The sequence below is a fragment of the Lepisosteus platostomus genome, chromosome 14 (genome assembly GCF_059453375.1).
Source record: "Lepisosteus platostomus isolate fLepPlt1 chromosome 14, fLepPlt1.hap1, whole genome shotgun sequence".
In the NCBI taxonomy this organism is placed as follows: Eukaryota; Metazoa; Chordata; class Actinopteri; order Semionotiformes; family Lepisosteidae; genus Lepisosteus; species Lepisosteus platostomus.
Genome location: NC_142624.1, coordinates 8237609 through 8254840, shown reverse-complemented (window position 1 = coordinate 8254840; position 17232 = coordinate 8237609). Strand labels below are relative to the sequence as shown.

The following is a 17232-nucleotide window of genomic DNA, read 5'->3' as shown; positions in this document are numbered from 1 at the left end:
GTAAAACCTTAAAATATTCCGATAAATATTGATGTCCAAAACGCTTTTGTGTTTTGTTTGCTTTAAAGCTTGTTCACAATTTGAAGTAGCAATCAATAGCTGTTATATACACAACCTGCTCCACAAATTCAAGACAACAAAAAAAAAGAAAACCGATAACACGAAAAAATGTAAAAAGTCACGATTGCCTAAGTATCCAGTCCCCTTGCTGTGGCACACATAAATGATCTTTTGTGTACAAAATCACCTTGACAACCCTCGTAATTATTTCAGTGTTACCTCTGACAGTAATGGTGGTTATGGTAATTTCAGAATACAACGCCTGTGCTTGTGGGATTGATTTTCATGTAAGAACACTTATGAGCTTTCAAAGCAAGGAAGGAAACCTTTTAGATCAGGAGAAGGGTGGAGGGAAAACCGAACCAACATTAAACAGGAGGGGCATCATACCACACAGATAAGGAAGAAACTAGGGAGAGATGTTCACAAGTGTAACATTACAACTATTCTGTATGCACCCGTTAATACCATTCCCAGTGTCAAGCATGGCGGTGACAAAGTCATGTTATGGTGATGCTTTTCGTCAGCGGGGACAGGGTAGCTTGTCAAGAGGGGGGAATGGATGGGACGATGTACAGGCAAATCTTAGAAGAAAGTCTACTTCAGTCTGCTAAAGACTTAAATTGGGGCAGGGCAACTATCAAAACCACATGCCCAGAGCCACACTGCAGTGGCTTAAGAAGACGAAAAAATGTTCTTCAGTGGTCCAGTCAAAGTCCCGACTTGAATCCTGTTCAGAATCTACAAAAAGTTGAAAACTGCTGTCCATAAGCCGTCCTCAAACAAATTGATAGAGCGTGAACAAATCTACCAAAAAGAAAGAGCAAAAAAAAATTACATCAAGCCAGTGTCCAAAGTTGATAGAGACTTACTCTTGGAAGCCTTTAACTTGAGCATTCAGCTTTAGAACAGAATATTACATTTAAAATAACATGTATATATTATTTTGTATTTTAAACAAAATTGGATACCAATGGAAGGGTATGAATACTTTTGCAAGGCACTGTATATACTGTAGAAGCCAATCAGGAATTGATAGAAAATAGTGTTGTACTCAGCAAAAAGAAAATTGTGAAATTATTAAAAGATGGGCATTCATTGCAAAATATAGTAATGCAAATGATAAAAGTACACTTGTAAATAACTAGAAATATTTTTCCACTTTCATTTTTAGCCCCATTCTGTTCCTATGGAGCAATCATTATAATAAAGTTTGTTATTGCTAATTCTAGACTAAAGGTGAAGATCATGTTAATACACAGAACAATAGTAATAAAGATCAATAGATAAATATTTTATATAATTTATTTGTCATGGTAAAGGAGCTTAATATAATATGTCTATTTTTTGCAATAAAGTATAGAGTACAGAATCGGAATGATGTTACACTAGGTAGGTATGTGAATCTTACTTGTCTTAATTTCTTATATTCTGGGAATATACATTTGTTCGGTAAAGAATTCTGTGATTTTCTTTTTCTCCCTGATTCTGGACATCCATTTTGTTACATAATATCCTGTGAATCTGCAGGGAAAAACACTACCCTCACCAGTATCAGAACAAACATTTCCTTTCCCTATCTCTTTCTACCCTCCTGAAGAAGGCTTAACGGCCAAAACCTTTTTTTTCCATTTCTTTCTGTTTTTTAGCATGGAATTAGCCTCCACTTATTCCTATATCGCCGATTCATCTCATTTCAAAAAGGAAAGACTTCTGAACCACCACGTACAGAAGATGTTTGCCATTCCTCTTAATGTTTACCTTGGCATGTTTGAGTTACTGCTGGATATTGAATATGAAATGGCACTGGTCATCACAGAATTCATTGACTTGGGGCTTGTGGGAATTGTTATGGATAGACCCCTTGTTATGTGTGGAAAAAATCCACTCTATTTTCACAGTTGTAAAGGAAAGACATTCCAGCCTACAACTGCTGTAATGTATTTTCCACTCGCTGTTATTGGGCATGCCCCACTACAACTTTTCCTCTCAGGCCTTGTCATTGCTACATTCCACATTCCTCCTCTAGAGGACGCTCCTACCCATTTCTGTTATTGGTTCAGTTCCATTATTTCCCAGTGTGTCTTGTGAGTGTTTTGGCTTTATAAGCCTAGCGTCTCCACTGTTCCGGGCCCAGGATTAGAAAAAGGACATCCGAAAGGTCTGCCTGTCACCAGGCCTGGAGTAGCCTGAGGGCATAGGCCTTCACCCCGGCGCCCTGACCTACTGAGTTCGGGGCTTGGAGAGCCTGGTCCCGTTTAGGTTTTAGTTTTCTGTGTTCCTGGTCTTGGTTCTGCTTCCCGGGGATTTTAACTGTCTTTGTCCCAGATGGATCTCCCGGTTTATGGAATATGGACTCTGCCGTGACAACCCCTTTTGGACCTCCCTGAATTTGGTTGCTTCCGATTTTCCTCCCATGCACCGGATCACTGCACTCACTGCCCCCTGTCTGTCAACTCATCCTAACCCTTCTGTATCTTCCCCTGATGTCCATCTCCACACTCTTCCGGATTATACCGTCACGCATAGGGTCTTTAACAACACGCTTCACGGGAATCAGAACCAGCTCCCATGACAGTCATCTGGTTATAATAGACTTTGTTGAGCACACTCTTCACCAAATCATCCATCCATTTTCAAATGGCACACTTCATCCATGTCAAGGTCATGGGGGAGCCAGAGTCTATCCCAGCAAACAACTGGTACAAGGCAGGGTACACTCTGGACAGGACACCAGTCCATCACAGGGCACACACAGACAAGGACATGCAAACACTCTCACAAGGGCCAGTTTTCCCAGAAGGAAGTTAACCTGCCAGTATGTCCCTGTGGGAGGAATCCAGAGCACTGAGAGTGAACCCACTCAAATATGGGGATAACATACAAACTCCACACAGACAGTACCCTAGGCATGGAATCCAGGATTCCAGTGCTGTGATACACTAATGCTAACCACTCGACCGCTGTGCTATCCTTCACAAATTGAATTAATTACATTTGCACTTCCGCCCGGCCATGTGGATTCTGCTAGATTGGTGAATGAATTGCTTAATCTCTTCAGTACTGCAACTAAAATACTTTCCACAAGTGCAAATGCATTGAAATTTCAGTAAACTCATCTACTAGCAGTGAATACAGTGTTCTGATGTCATAAAGCAGCAACTGTCTAAATACCATTCTAAGAGTGAGTGCCAGCGTATTTAGTTGTTTGAATTCTAAAGACACCAAATTACAGAATTTCTCTCAATTTGTCAAAGTAATAGACAAATTGATGACATAATTAAAACATTAAATTCATTGAAAAAACATAGGACACTGTCTTCTGCATAAATGTCAAGAAATAGCCCTGGATATAAGGTGTAACCCCGGCGTCCTGGCCAAATTTCCCATTGGCCTTTACCAGTCATGGCCTCCTCCTAATCCCCATCTATGAACTGGCTTCATCACTCTGTTCTCCTCCACACTGATAGCTGGTGTGTGGTGAGTGTACTGGTGCACTATGGCTTCCGTCGCATAATCCAGGTGGGGCTGCACATTGGTGGTGGTAGTGGAAGAGAGTCCCCATTACCTGTAAAGCGCTTTGAGTGGAGTGTCCAGAAAAGCACTATATAAGTGTAAGGAAGTATTATTATTATTATTTTAACCTTGTAAGAGAGAGCGTGCTTTTCTGTTTTTTAGGGAACTTGGGTTTCCTGGGTAAAAGATACCTCAGTTAGAAATATCTTTCCTGATTAGGGTGCATTTTATGGATAGGGATATAGGCTCCCATTTATTTTGTGCCATCCAGGGTGCAGAGAGAGAAATTTAACTGCAGGTTGCTTTGTATTTGTGTGGCCTCTGTAGGCATTAAGACTTTAGTGCTTAGTAGCAGTCTGAGGTTTTCTGGGTGACCAGAATGTTAGGCCTCTAAAACGCTGTGTCAGTAAATACTGTATCTAATGTAACTTTGTGTGTTGTATGTTTTGTGTCTTGTGTAGTTTACTGTAATAAATATTTGCTTTAGCCAAGTGTGCCTGGATTATTACTCCTCTCAACAAAGCTGTGCCAGAGAATAAAGAATTCGCATGCCTCTAGTTCTACCAGGCACTCGGATATATTGTTAGAAATCATGTACATGTTGGGGGTTATGAATAATTATTTCACTGATTGACTAAACCGCTCAGTCAAATCCTGATTTTCACCAGTTTCGTAACTCCCCATTTGTAACAATATTTATAGTGGTAGAATATAGAATATCTATAGTGGTAGAATATATATCTATAGTGGTAGAATGCTGTTTCCATACAAACTTTAACATATCATACAGTACCATTTTGATAGATCAAAACAGGTTTATATTTAATGAAATATACAGTATTATATTTCATTGGTTTATATTGGTCTTAACTTGCTTGATGTACAAATGTCAGTTTTTAAGCAGCAGATTGTCCCAGTCTGTTCCTGCCTAAACGTCTTCAAAGGTTAAATTGAACGTCTGAGGTTAAATTGCTCCCCCTAGTGGAAAGAGTTGAATAACAGCTGTAATTTGATTTTTGTTTGAAACTGAGGTTGCTGATCTTTTTTCTTGGTCCATGAAGAATGGCAAAAATGTTTCAGATATGAATCTCGTAATGTCCTTATGCCTTCAGAGGCCATGTTCAGTTTTAGCATTAGTTGCCATTACAATCGTTTTTCATCATAACCTAAGAATTGTTGTGGAAAAAAGGAGGCCCTCCAAACCATCTGTCACGGTAGGTTTCTAGGATGTCACCAAAAGAGCTCATTCAATTTTTTTGAAAGAAGTCAGGTATCACCTTCAACAATGTGGTTGGACAGATCATTACAGACTCCAACTACCCTACTACTTTACTCTGCTCTCCTCTACACTGATAGCTGATGTGTGGTGAGCATTCTGGCACACTATGGCTGCCGTCGCATCATCCAGGTGGGGGCTGCACATTGGTGGTGGTGGAGGGGAGTCCCCTTTACGTGTAAAGCGCTTTGAGTGGAGTGTCCAGAAAAGCGCTATATAAGTGTAAGCAATTATTATTAATCTTATTATTATTATTATTATTATTATTATTATTATTACCCTCTGTGTACAGAGGTGTCACCTCTTTAAATTGTTTTAAAAGCACTTTCCACTTAAGTCCGTATTTCTTAAAATAAGTAAATATATCTGGTTGCTCTTTTCTGGACTGAACCAAAGTGTTTTTATTATATTAGGACTAAAATTGTAAACATTCGAAATGATCTCTATTACTGTACTATGTTCTTCTAATAGAATCCATGCATCCAGTTTCTAACCACTTTATCTAATTCAGGGTCACAGGGAGCTGGAGCTTATCCTAGAGAGCAATGGGCTCAAGGCAGGAAACACCCTGGATAGGACTCAAGTTAATTAGAGGGCATACACAGACATGAACATATACTGTACTCTCACCTGGGCCAATTTTCCTAGAAGCCAGTTAACCTAACTGCATGTTTTTGGACTGTGGGACAAAATTAGAGAACCTAATTTAACAGAATTCTTTAAATAATTTTACAGAATTCTTTAATACAAATTACACTTAACTGTATAAGTGAACTACATTCTCTTTGCTTTTTATTGCTTCCTGTTGTATAGAAGATGTAAATGAGCTGACTCTGTGACAGACCCCATAATGCATATAAAAACTCACAAAGGACAATAATGGTCACTGGGGAAGGCTTTATAGCAACAATTTTTATAACTCATCCCTTCAGCAGCCTCTCTTGCTGTAAGTTATCAAACACCCAACCAGCAACTACCATCCTTAAAGTCCTTTATAGCCAAAATATATCATGCCATGTCATTTACCAAACTACTTTATAATATACAGAGTTGCGGGAGGCCGGAGCCTACCCGGCAAGCTATGAGCGCAAGTTAAGGTACACCTTGGACAAGGGCAAGTGCAAGCTAATCATACATGGGGACAATCTGGAGGCCACGGTAAAGGCTGAGGGGGGAAATTTGGCCTGGACACCGGGATAACTCCCTACTCTTATCGAGAAATGTCCTGGGATCTTTAATGACCACTGAGAGTTAGGACCTTGGTTTAACATCTCAGCCCACTACAGTATAGTGTCCAAGCCACTATACCAGGGCATTAGGACCCATACAGACCGCAGGGTGAGCACCCCCCGCTGGTCTCACTTACACCACTTCCAGCAGTAACCATAGCTTCCCAGGAGGTCTCCCATCCAGGTACTGACCAGGCTTACACCTGGTGAGCTTTAGCAGATAGCCAGTTGAGAGCTGCAGGGTGATATGGCTGCTGGCATTAGCCACAACATTCCCATTAATTACATCCCTGTGAGAATGTGGACTTAACCACCATCAATAATCTCATTAATTAATTATCACCCAGTCTATCTAATTACAGATGACAGTTCCTTTCATAGCACCTAGCGGCAGTTGGGCTGTTATTACAGTAGCTTCTTCAAACCTTATGTTTCCCACTTTAAATCTGTAGTTTGTTTTTGATGTCTCCATGTAAGGCTCTGCACTTCTCTGCTTTAAATTAATCCCAGTCTCCAATTTCCTTCACAATATACTGCAATACTAAATATAATAATAATGGTCTAGTACACTCAGCCAGATGAAATGAGTCTTAAAACCATGTTTTTTGTATTTATTCTCCAACAAAACAGTATTCTGTGTAGGGAAGCCGTGAGTATGACTTGTCCAATGTTACTTTCCAATTTGCTTCATCCAGGGATGGAGCAGGATGTCCTCCATCGTAGGCCGGTTGCTAGGGCAGGAAGTCAAGCAGCGGCGAATCAGGTTACGGCATTCTGTCAGGTTGAAAATGAAGGGGACACTCAGGTCTACAGAGAAGTGTGGACTATGCTATGTTACTGAATGAACCAGGTGACAGAACATTCAATAAGAACTGTGTGGAATTTCAGGGAGGAATGTCTTCTGTTTGTTTTTTATTATAGTATGTTTTTCTCTCTTACATTCGGAGGAGATATTGTAAATATGTAATAAACGCAATTTAAACGTGCAGATTTGGACGGAAAATCCATCGATGTTTACAATGTATCTCATCTCACCTCTGGAGATATCTCTGGGGAAGTGAAGTGTCCCTTTTACAATTTCATTGTCATCGGAGAAAGGCACATCGCCCCATACCATGTGAAAGAGCAGAATTCCCACCGACCAGACTGTGGCAGGAATTGCCTGATACTCTCCACGTAGGATTGTTTCAGGTGGAAAGTAATGCAGAGTACCTAGAGAGGAAAAGGCCAAGAAAAACTTAATTACCTTGAACTGAATGCAGTTTTCATTCAGTGAAAAAGACACTTTGATTCCAAAAAAGGTGATATACAGTACCTATATATCTTTTGTTTCTAAGTCATAATCTAGAGTGACCAATTTTTTTCGTAAGCTTGAAGTCGAACTTGATCTTTATTGCCATATGTGACCGGTACATGTACTGGTACAATGGAATTCTTACTTACAGAAAGTCTCTCAATGGTTAAAACAAGTGTAAAAACACAAAGTGCAGACAGTGCATCAAGACAATATACAAACAAACAGGTGACAATGTACAAGTACACAAGTAAACAGTTTGAATGTAAACAATACAGACGTGTAAACAATGACTGGAGATGTGCATTAATAAGAAATCATAATGAGGTAGATGGTATAGGTGTGGTCCGAGGGGCATGGCTAAATGTGTTCGCCAAGCTAGGGGAGCACATTAGTGCCATGCTATCTTGCAGCATAAGCAATATTTGGTTGTGCTCCTCAGCTACTAGTGATTTTTATTACTGAAAATTCATACTGATGAAAAAAAACGCCTCAGTACTAAAGGATCACAGTGCTGGAATTTTGAAAGCAGAATAATGAAGCTTGGTTTGTTATACTGCTTTATTGGTGTTGCAACATGTTACGCTAATGGCAATCCTAAAGCAATCAGGTGAGAATATTGCAACTGAGTGAAACAGTGTTTTCAAATCTGGATAGTATGTGAGTATAATCATGTGCTTTGGAAGAGTAAAGTAGAGTGGAGTTTATTGTTATATATACAAGTGCAATGAAATGCTTATTTGCCTGTATGCTCCGATACAAAGACATCAAGGAAACACCAAAAACAAAAACACAGAACAGCGACAACAGCAACAAGTTACATAACATACATCTTAGAGATGTCTGTCTAGAAATGACTGTCACAGAAACAGCGCACGTGTGTCCGATAGTCCTGCCATACAAAACTCCCCAATAGAGCTGCCAGGATGCTCTTGTGTTCCCTGCCCCCCTCACCAGCCAGGTCAGAATACAGCCCGTCCTGCAGAGGGCTTGCCGAGCCGAAGTCGATGAGCTTCAGGCGCTGGGTTCTGGCCTCCACCAGGAGGTTTTCGGGCTTGAGGTCCCGATGGACCACCCCCCGGGAAAGGCAGTGCTGCAGGGACTCCACGGCCTGTCGCAGGAAGTCCCGGGCCAGCGGCTCCTCCAGGAAACCGCCCACGTCCTGCAGGAAGTTGAAGAGGTCCTGGCAGGGCTCGGGCCGCTCCAGGACCAGCAGGAAGCGGTCGGGCATCCTGAACCAGTCGAGCAGCATCACCACGCTGGCGCAGGCAGGGGGGGCACACACCCGCTGATGGAGCACAATCTCCAGGGGGACGGTGCCCTGCTGCTGAGGTGGAGAACAAGACAGCAGGCCCCGTCAGGCCAGGAGCCATCACACAAGTAATCCATAACATATGCCACCCTTCATCGCCAGCAAGGAAACGCTAATTAAAAAGGGCCATTCACATAAAAAAAAACACTAAACAAACAAGCACATAAAAATCATTAAGCCTGTTGATTTAAACAGGAACTCTAACCGAAGTGAGCAATGCAAAGGAAAAAAGTGAATGCAGATATAGCAATGTTTTGCTTAGTAATGGACCAATGACGGTCAGCGCCATGCTTTGTACTGGACCAATCGTTATTAACTTTCTATTGCGACAAAAATATTGACCTGAAGCTGGTCTGATGACTTCTCTGTAGTTATACAAAGGCCTGGTAAATGAAGTAAAGCCCTAAACCAATCTATAGTCACCTCTTATGTATATAGCACTTTTCTGGGCACTCCACTCAAAGGGCTTTACACGTAATGGGGACTCTCCTCCACCACCACCAATGTGAAGCCCCCACCTGGATGATGCGACAGCAGCCACAGTGCACGAGTACACTCACTACACACCAGCTATCAGTGGGGAGGAGAACAGATTGATGAAGCCAGTTCATAGATGGGGATTATTAGGAGGCCATGATTGGTAAGGGCCAATGAGAAATTTGGCCAGGCCCTAGTCATTTCGAGAAATGCCCTGGGATTTTTAATGACCACAGAGAGTCAGGACCTGGGTTTTACCTCACATCCCATGGAGGGCGCCTTTATACAGTATAGTGTCCCCGTCACTATACTGGGGCATTAGGACCCACACAACCTGCAGGGTGAGCGCCCCCTGTTGAACCCACTAACACATCTTCCAGCAGCAACCTTAGTCTTTTCCAGGAGCTTCAGTAGGTTGCCAATTGTGAGCTGCAGGGTAATATGGCTACGTAGGAGAATGATCTACAAACTGGGCACTTCGAAACAACCATCTGGAGACCTCTTATAGTGTATCTTGGGCTGAACTAGCCAATTGTATTCTTCAAAGTGTTGTCATTTTCTTAGCGTATGCTTTACTCGTGCTCTCATTTTCTGTGATTTATTTAATCATAAAGAATTAAAAATAGAAGGCACTTTCTTTTCGTATAAACTATTGGAAAACATAGATATTTTATTATTTTTTAAACTAAGTTCTGTTCTTATAGTTTGTTTCATTACTATGCGACTACAGTAGGATTTGCTAAACAGTGTGCATTTTCGATTCTGGATCTGGAAATAATTGTAAACGTAAGGTTATTAAAGCTATATTTAATTGTGTGCTGTTCTTTCTTGTCTCATGCATACTGTAGATGTTCTATGGATTAATTAAGCTATCATTTGTGAAACTAGAATGGAACGGAAATGTGAAAGTCCAGCAGTATCTTTTCATTATGCATTACATTTATACAATACATTTTCATTAAGCCCTCATTTCATTGGCTTCATACCATCTCCACATATTATAAGAACACCACAAAACATACTCACCAAATTTGCCCACTTCTTTATTGTTTTCCGATAGACACATTTAACTGCTACCTGGACAAAGGCATAATGGCATTATGAAAGAAAAAAAAAACAAGCACCAAAAAAACAACATTAAGCTAGCTTTCTTCATAAAACACTTTAATAACAGGTATATAATAACAGTAAGTTTAGTTTTTTGTTTCCTGATTCTTCATGATGACAATTTTAAATCAGAACATTCATTATCCTAGTCAGCTTATAGTAATATGGGATTACTTAAATAAAAGGAAAATAACCCAAAAGACGTTATAGCTACTGTGAGATTATATATACTATACCAATAAAAGAGTATGGTATTTTGGCAACATCTGCAATTTGCAGTTACTGTATTTTATAGGAAAAACAAATGGAAAAGCAGGCAGCCAATAGGATGGTAGCTGGATGCACCAATAGAAAGGTAGCAAAGAGAAGCAGTGAGTCCAGAAGGATGATGATAATAATAATAATTGTTTACACTTATATAGCGCTTTTTCTGGACACTCCACTCAAAGCACTTTACAGGTAATGGGGACTCCCCTCCACCACCACCAATGTGCAGCATCCACCTGGATGATGCAACAGCAGCCATAGTGCACCAGAACCTCAGTGGGGAGGAGAGCATAGTGATGAAGCCAATTCATAGATGGGGATTATTAGGAGGCCACGATTTGCCAATGTATATTGGTGTATATTTTAACAGTCATAGTAACATATCAGAGACAGAAAGGGTGGCGGGGACTCTAGGCAGACACAGGAAAGAGGAGGCAGGAGGGAGCAGCATAAGGAAGAGAACTGTAGAAGTCAGGGAGCTGTAGGTTTCTTGAGTTCAAGCCAAGCAGGGGTGCAGCAAGAACAAGATTTTGCCACATTTTGTCACATTTATGGATTAAATCGACAGTAAAATCTTGAATACAAACTTTTTAAACAGAACCGTGAGAAGAATGAGGATCCTTACCGGTATCCCATCAGTTTTCCGGTTTCCAGCATAGACACAACCATATCCCCCGTATCCTATTAAGTCCCCTTTCTCGTAAAGCTCTTGAAACACCTCTAAAACAGAAACGTTTGCTCAGAGTATAAACGAAAATGTCTCATGTCCCATGAACATTCTTAAGAAAAATGTACAGTAGTTACTGAACAAAATTTTAAATGGTTTGAAGGTTTTAGCTTCTCCTAACAAATGTAAATCTAAATTTCCAAAATATCCTCTTTGTGAAATATAAGGCTAAGGGAATAGAACTGACATAAAACTATAAATAACTATGTCTTTCTGTCTAATGTGAGACCTGTTCCTGTTTGAAAAATAGGACCTTAGTTAAACAAATAGTGGTAGTCCCTCACTCTGTCTGCTCACTTTGATTAAATCTCACTTTCATACGACATTGTCCACCATGTTTCATTGTCCTTTGGAAACAACAGGTTGCACGTAATTATTTTGGTAAGCCAGTAAAATCGTGCTTCTTTAGACACATCACTTTTTTATATTTTACAATGTTTTTTTTTTTCCTGTGCACTAAAATCTTCTAATATGCTTCTGAAATATGAAGAGCAATTGAATCATAAGGAAGCAAACTTGTGAGAGTTTTTGCCTGAAATAAGATGATATATAACTTAAAACTCTCCCAGCCTGGATCAGGCATTTCTGAGAACAAGTAACATTATGTGTTGCACTCAGTCTATAACAATTACATCATCAAGACCCAATATTTCTGATTGATTAATTGATTGGTTGGTTATTTGGTTGGTTGGTTGGTTGATTGATTGATTCCTGGAACTTAATCTTTGATTTATTTTCTCCCTGCCTAGCTAGCTGATCGCTAGTCTTTGTTTCTCTAACCACCTTGTTAAAAAAAAACCAGAAAATTCAGAAAATCTCAGACCTTTAGAGTGCGACTTTAGCTCCGTAGTCTGCTCCCCCTCTATCTCTGGTTCCTCACACCAACCAGAGGTCTCCAGTGGGTCAGTGTCCAGTGAGTCAGTGTCCAGTGGGTGTTTTGAGGTCGATCTTGACCGACGGGCTGCTGCTCCTCTCATTTTCCTTTTCCTTTTAACGGGAGGAGATGATGGGTCCTGCCCTCCACTTGCCGGAGCTTCCTCAGTTTCCGGAAAGGTCTCCGATTCGGAGTGAGAAATTGGGTCAAATCTCCTCCGTTTGTTTCTCCTGGCTTTTGGTTTCCCTGCCGCCCTCTCTCTACTCCTCCTGACTCCGCTGCTCTCACTCACGGACCTCTTCTCTGGCTTGCCTCTCCCTCCCCATCTCGCTTTCCTTCTTTGGCTTCTTTCCTCCGCCTCTTCCCCCTGGCTTCCACCCTCCCTGCCCGACTCCCTCTTGGTTGGATCGATTTTCCCTGTTTTGCCTCGCCTTCTCACATTGTTGCTCCTGGTGCACCTTCTCTTCCTCTTCCTCTTCCCTCCTTTGTCCTCCTTTCTTATTCCCTCATGGACCATCCCATCACTCCCCAACACTGTGGAGGTGCTGGCCGAGGTTCCTTCTGAAAACCATAATTAATAATTTATAATCCCTTACACTTATATAGCGCTTTTCTGGACACTCCACTCAAAGCGCTTTACAGGTAATGGGAACTCCCCTCCACCACCACCAATGTGAAGCCCCACCTGGATGATGCAACAGCAGCCATAGTGCGCCAGAACACTCACCACACATCAGCTATCAGTGGGGAGGAGAGCAGAGTAATGAAGCCAGTTCATAGATGGGGATTATTAGGAGGCCATGATTGGTAAGGGTCAATGGGAAATTTGGCCAGGACACCGGGGTTACACCAGTACTCTTTTAGAGAAATGCCCTGGGACTTTTAATGACCACAGAGAGTCAGGACCTTGGTTGTACGTCTCATCTGAAGGACGGCGCCTGTTTACAGAATAGTGTCCCCGTCACTATACTGGGGCATTAAGACCCACACAGACCGCAGAGTGAGCACCCCCTGCTGGCCCCACTAACACCTCTTCTAGCAGCATCCTTAGCTTTCCCAGGAGGTCTCCCATCCAGGTATTGACCAGGCTCACACCTGCTTAGCTTCAGTGGGTTGCCAGTTGTGAGTTGCAGAGTGATATGGCTGCTGGGTTAACCCAGGCTCAGGGGGTCGGATGATGTAGAAACCTATGCCCTCAGGCCACGGATGAGGTACTGGTACTAGGCGGGTCTCAAGACATCCAAACCCTCAATGCTGAGCCAGGAGCAAAGGGTGACCCGGAAATATATAGCCCCACACAAAGGCACACCGGAAGGACAAGAAAAGCACAGGAAAACTAGGAACAGTAAGGAGCGCCCTCTAGATGTAGAGGGCGTGACAACCATAGAGGCCATCTGGAATATTGTTGACTCATTTTCTCCCATTTCATTTCAAAATCATTGGCCACATAGTTGCATGTCTAACCAGTTTTCCCCCTGCCTGGCTGCTCGGTTTTAAGAGACAGACAAATCTACACAGTGTCTGTGTGCCTTGTGCTCCTTGATGATCAACTTCACCATGCTCAAAGAGAAATTAAAAGGCTTTGAAATGTTTTTGTACCCTTCTAAGGATCTGTGCCTTTCTACAACTTTATCCCTTACTTGTTTTGAAAGCTCTGTGGTCCTGAGTTTTTGTATGAATATTCACTTCCTTACAGAGAGGTGTATTTATTCTGAAATTATTTGAACCACTATTATTGCACACAGATAACGGCTACTCAACTAATTGTTTTTGTGCACCTACGTTAATTCAGATGTGCCAGAGCACACCCACATCAAGAGTCTGAATGCTTGTGCAATGACTTTTCCACTTTTCTATCCTTCCTTTTGCTTTTACTTATTTGTTTCTTTGTCAACCTAATAAGTTACTACTATCAAGACCGCAAGCCTTAAAGCAACAAAATGTGAAAACTGTGTGACTGAATACTTTTGCAAAGTACTATATATCACAAGCAAAATACACATAATTACTTGTATGTCAAACATTAGGATTAGAATTGTATAATGTAATTATGTGAAATTTATTGAATTTAAAAGTGCTTTTTGAAAGAAAGCAAGAACATAATATCACTTGTTAAATAAGACAGGCATCTTATATATATTATGTTTTCTCTTTCTTTTAATATGATCTACAGTATGTAATCCAGCAGAACTTGTTGGTCCATAGTGCACTGATTGCAGTGATAAACTTCATGTGCTTTGGAGAACTGAGTTCAGTTTACTGGTGTACTGACTACTTTCGAATCTAACGCTTAGTGAATGTGTATTGAGTATTTAAGTATAATTTCAGTTTTGGCTTAATCGTCTTGCCTGAAGGGCAGCCCCCTGGCTGTAGGATGAGGAGACTTGAACTCCATTCATAGAGGAGTTAACCTCATTGATCTAGAGCACAAAGAATCATAATATTCTAACTCTAGTTTAGGAATAACAAAGAAATTCTCACCTTCAGGGGAATTTGATGCTAATAAGTGGTCCTTGCAATTATTCATAGTCACCAAAAATATCAGTGTTCATAAAGTAAAGAAAAGGGTGAAGTTTTTTTCATCTTTTGAGGCTCTGACATCATGGCCGCCACACTGATGATGTCACAAACCCAACGATATGATGTAATGGCTCACTTGTGTGGGGCTATTAACCTACCAGTATGTCTGACTGTGGGACTGTAGTTGCCATAACTTACATAAGATTTAGATTGTAAGAAATACATTTTGCTCACTAAAACAAATGAGATAATAGTAAATAATACAAATACTGAAAACTATTCTTTCAAATACATTTGCTTTTACAGTATACAGCAGACAAACAGTTAAGCAAAGTATTCTTGCTCTATTACCCTGAAGTCTGGCACTTTCTGAGATATTTTTTTGTTTCCTTTTGATCAAAGGGAAATATCATAAATATTTTAAGGAATCACTTTAGCATTTTCAGATTTATTTTTTCTTTTTGAAACCTTGTAGTTCTGCCTGTTAATTTTGTAGTTAGCTTCTCTGGTGAAATTGACTTTTTAGTGATGTGAACTCCACATTTGCTAATAAATGGTATAATTATTAATACTTCAGATTTATTCTTTGAGACTAACACCACATACTCATGCATTCATGTTTGGTATAGTTAAATCTCTTATCAGTAATATTCTGATGTTAATGTACCCAAAATGAGACTGTGTAACAGAAGAATCTTGGAACACAGGTAATAACAGATTGTAGCATTTACAAATAACACCTCTTTTTAAAAAAAAATCTGTTTTTGTGTAATGTTTTCTTAAACTGTAATTCCATGTCAGAAGGCAACAGATTTACCAAGATTTCCTCAAAAAGAATACCTTGTTACATACAGAAGGATTCTACCAACAGAAATATTATGAGCCTTTCAAAACCATAAAAATTCATTCTCCAGATGAGTTTCACTTTAGTCTGACAGATTCATTTCACGTTCATCATGAAAATGTTTGGATGCTGTGCTGAGCACAGCTCCAGAGGTAAGCACTCACCTGATTGAGCGGAGCGGTGGCTCTGTGGCTAAGGATCTGCTCCTGTGGCTGGAAGGTTGCTGGTTTGTATCCCACGGCCAGCAGAGGAATCCTACTCCATTGGGCCCCTCAGCAAGGTCCTTAACCCCAACTGCTCCAGGGTCACTGTATAAATGGCTTGCACTCTGACCCCAAGCTTCTCTCTCCCTGTCTGTGTGCCTGTGAGTCTCATGGAGAGCAAGCTGGGATATGCCAAAAGACAAGATCCTAAAGCAAGAAATTGTATATGGCCAATAAAGTGATCTTATCTTAGCTGTTCACTATAGGTATAAATGTTCCGAGGGCTTTGTATTGGCATTTAAGATCAGTGCCCCAAAACAATTTTATTTTTCCTTACATGATGTGCAGACGTTTTATCCAGGGCTACAATTCCAGGGAAAAAGACTCGGAGCTGAAGATCCTGGAGTGGTGTGGCCTGGAAAGGTTAGTACTGTAGATATAGTTTATGTGGTTTCCATTTGGTTCTCCTGGCTTTTATTTGAGAGATTGCACAAATGAAAATAATCCAAACACATACACCAAGCTCCCACTGCTCTTTTGCCAGGACAAATACAAATATTTAAATCCAGGGGTATTGATTGTTTAGAATCCATAAGTAAAGCTTCATTTACGATGTTGTGTGCAATTCTGGTTATAGAAAATAAATAGCCGCTCTGGAAACTGTCTAATGAAGGGAAACCAGACAGAGTGAGAAGTGTTTAGACAGTGAAGTGAAATATGTCATATTTGCTGTATACTAATGAATTTTCGATTTCAGATCAAAAGATAAATGAAACGTTTTAATGCAAATTTGTTCTGCCGTGCAAGGAAAAAATATATATTCCCATTAAGAAAGTGATTGAAAATGTTTTCTTTTGGTCAAAACAAGGATTAACATGAAGATACAGATCTAGCTGGGCAAAGTGTCCTTCTCATTTCTGCGGACTTTTAAAAATCCTTTAGATAACTAGTACTAATGTTTGAATGTATAAATATTGATGAATCTCAAAATACAATCTTAGATATTCGTTAAGAATAATAATTCCTATCTCCATCCAGACATCTAGGGTTGTCATCATTGGGTAATTTGTATGTTTTATATAAAGGTCTTTACCTCATGGAAACTAGACAGCTTATCAAACAGAACCTCTACTTTGCTTATTTATTTATACACTTACATTTCTTTCTGCTCCTCCATTTCTTTACAGTTTGATTCACCTCTCTTATGTAGTCCAGGAAATGTTGATATTCACACTACACACCTGGTTACTTGTTTGACTCAATAGTGACCATTTTAGTTGAGATCATGGCCTGGTTTTGAGCCAAGAGGCTTTCTCCTATGGAAAACTCCCAGAGACATTCAGCACAAACTTTGCATTCAGGAATGTAGATTCCATCACAACAAAAAAAAGGAATTTGCAACACCCTGGCAGTACAACAACGAACAGTCTAACATCAAACAGAATTGTACAAATATTTTTATTTCAACCCATTTAATCCCATTTTTGGTCATTTACTCTTGTTCCATATTGTAATGAATACTAAAA

The 17232-nt window shown here is 40.4% G+C and overlaps 1 protein-coding gene across 6 annotated transcripts; it reads right to left on the bottom strand.

Moving 5' to 3' along the window:
* Nucleotides 1-6665: 6665 nt before the first annotated feature.
* Nucleotides 6666-14705, bottom strand: LOC148648849 (serine/threonine-protein kinase pim-3-like). Of its 6 annotated transcripts, none has more exons than XM_088606869.1 (7): nt 14621-14705; nt 12089-12700; nt 11164-11258; nt 10191-10241; nt 8330-8702; nt 7117-7293; nt 6666-6855 (listed from the first exon to the last, which is right to left on the bottom strand). In XM_088606869.1, exons 1-7 carry the CDS (start codon nt 14664-14666, stop codon nt 6752-6754), a joined length of 1458 nt encoding a protein of 485 aa, XP_088462995.1. In that variant the 5' UTR covers nt 14667-14705; the 3' UTR covers nt 6666-6751. The 6 variants fall into 6 exon arrangements, with proteins under 6 accessions (XP_088462995.1, XP_088462998.1, XP_088463001.1 ...); XM_088606872.1 differs by having other exon boundaries at nt 7196-7293; XM_088606875.1 differs by having other exon boundaries at nt 7224-7293.
* Between the last annotated feature and the right edge of the window lie 2527 nt (nt 14706-17232).

What these genes read in the sequence shown, in the direction of transcription:
- LOC148648849 (XM_088606869.1), bottom strand. Translation starts at nt 14,666, where the DNA reads ATGAATAATTGCAAGGACCACTTATTAGCATCAAATTCCCCTGAAG. An exon ending in TAAAGAAGTGGGCAAATTTG is followed by an intron (nt 8,703 to 10,190) that starts GTGAGTATGTTT and finishes TCTCCACCTCAG; the next exon opens with CAGCAGGGCACCGTCCCCCT. An exon ending in CCCCAGAGATATCTCCAGAG is followed by an intron (nt 6,856 to 7,116) that starts GTGAGATGAGAT and finishes TCAACCTGACAG; the next exon opens with AATGCCGTAACCTGATTCGC.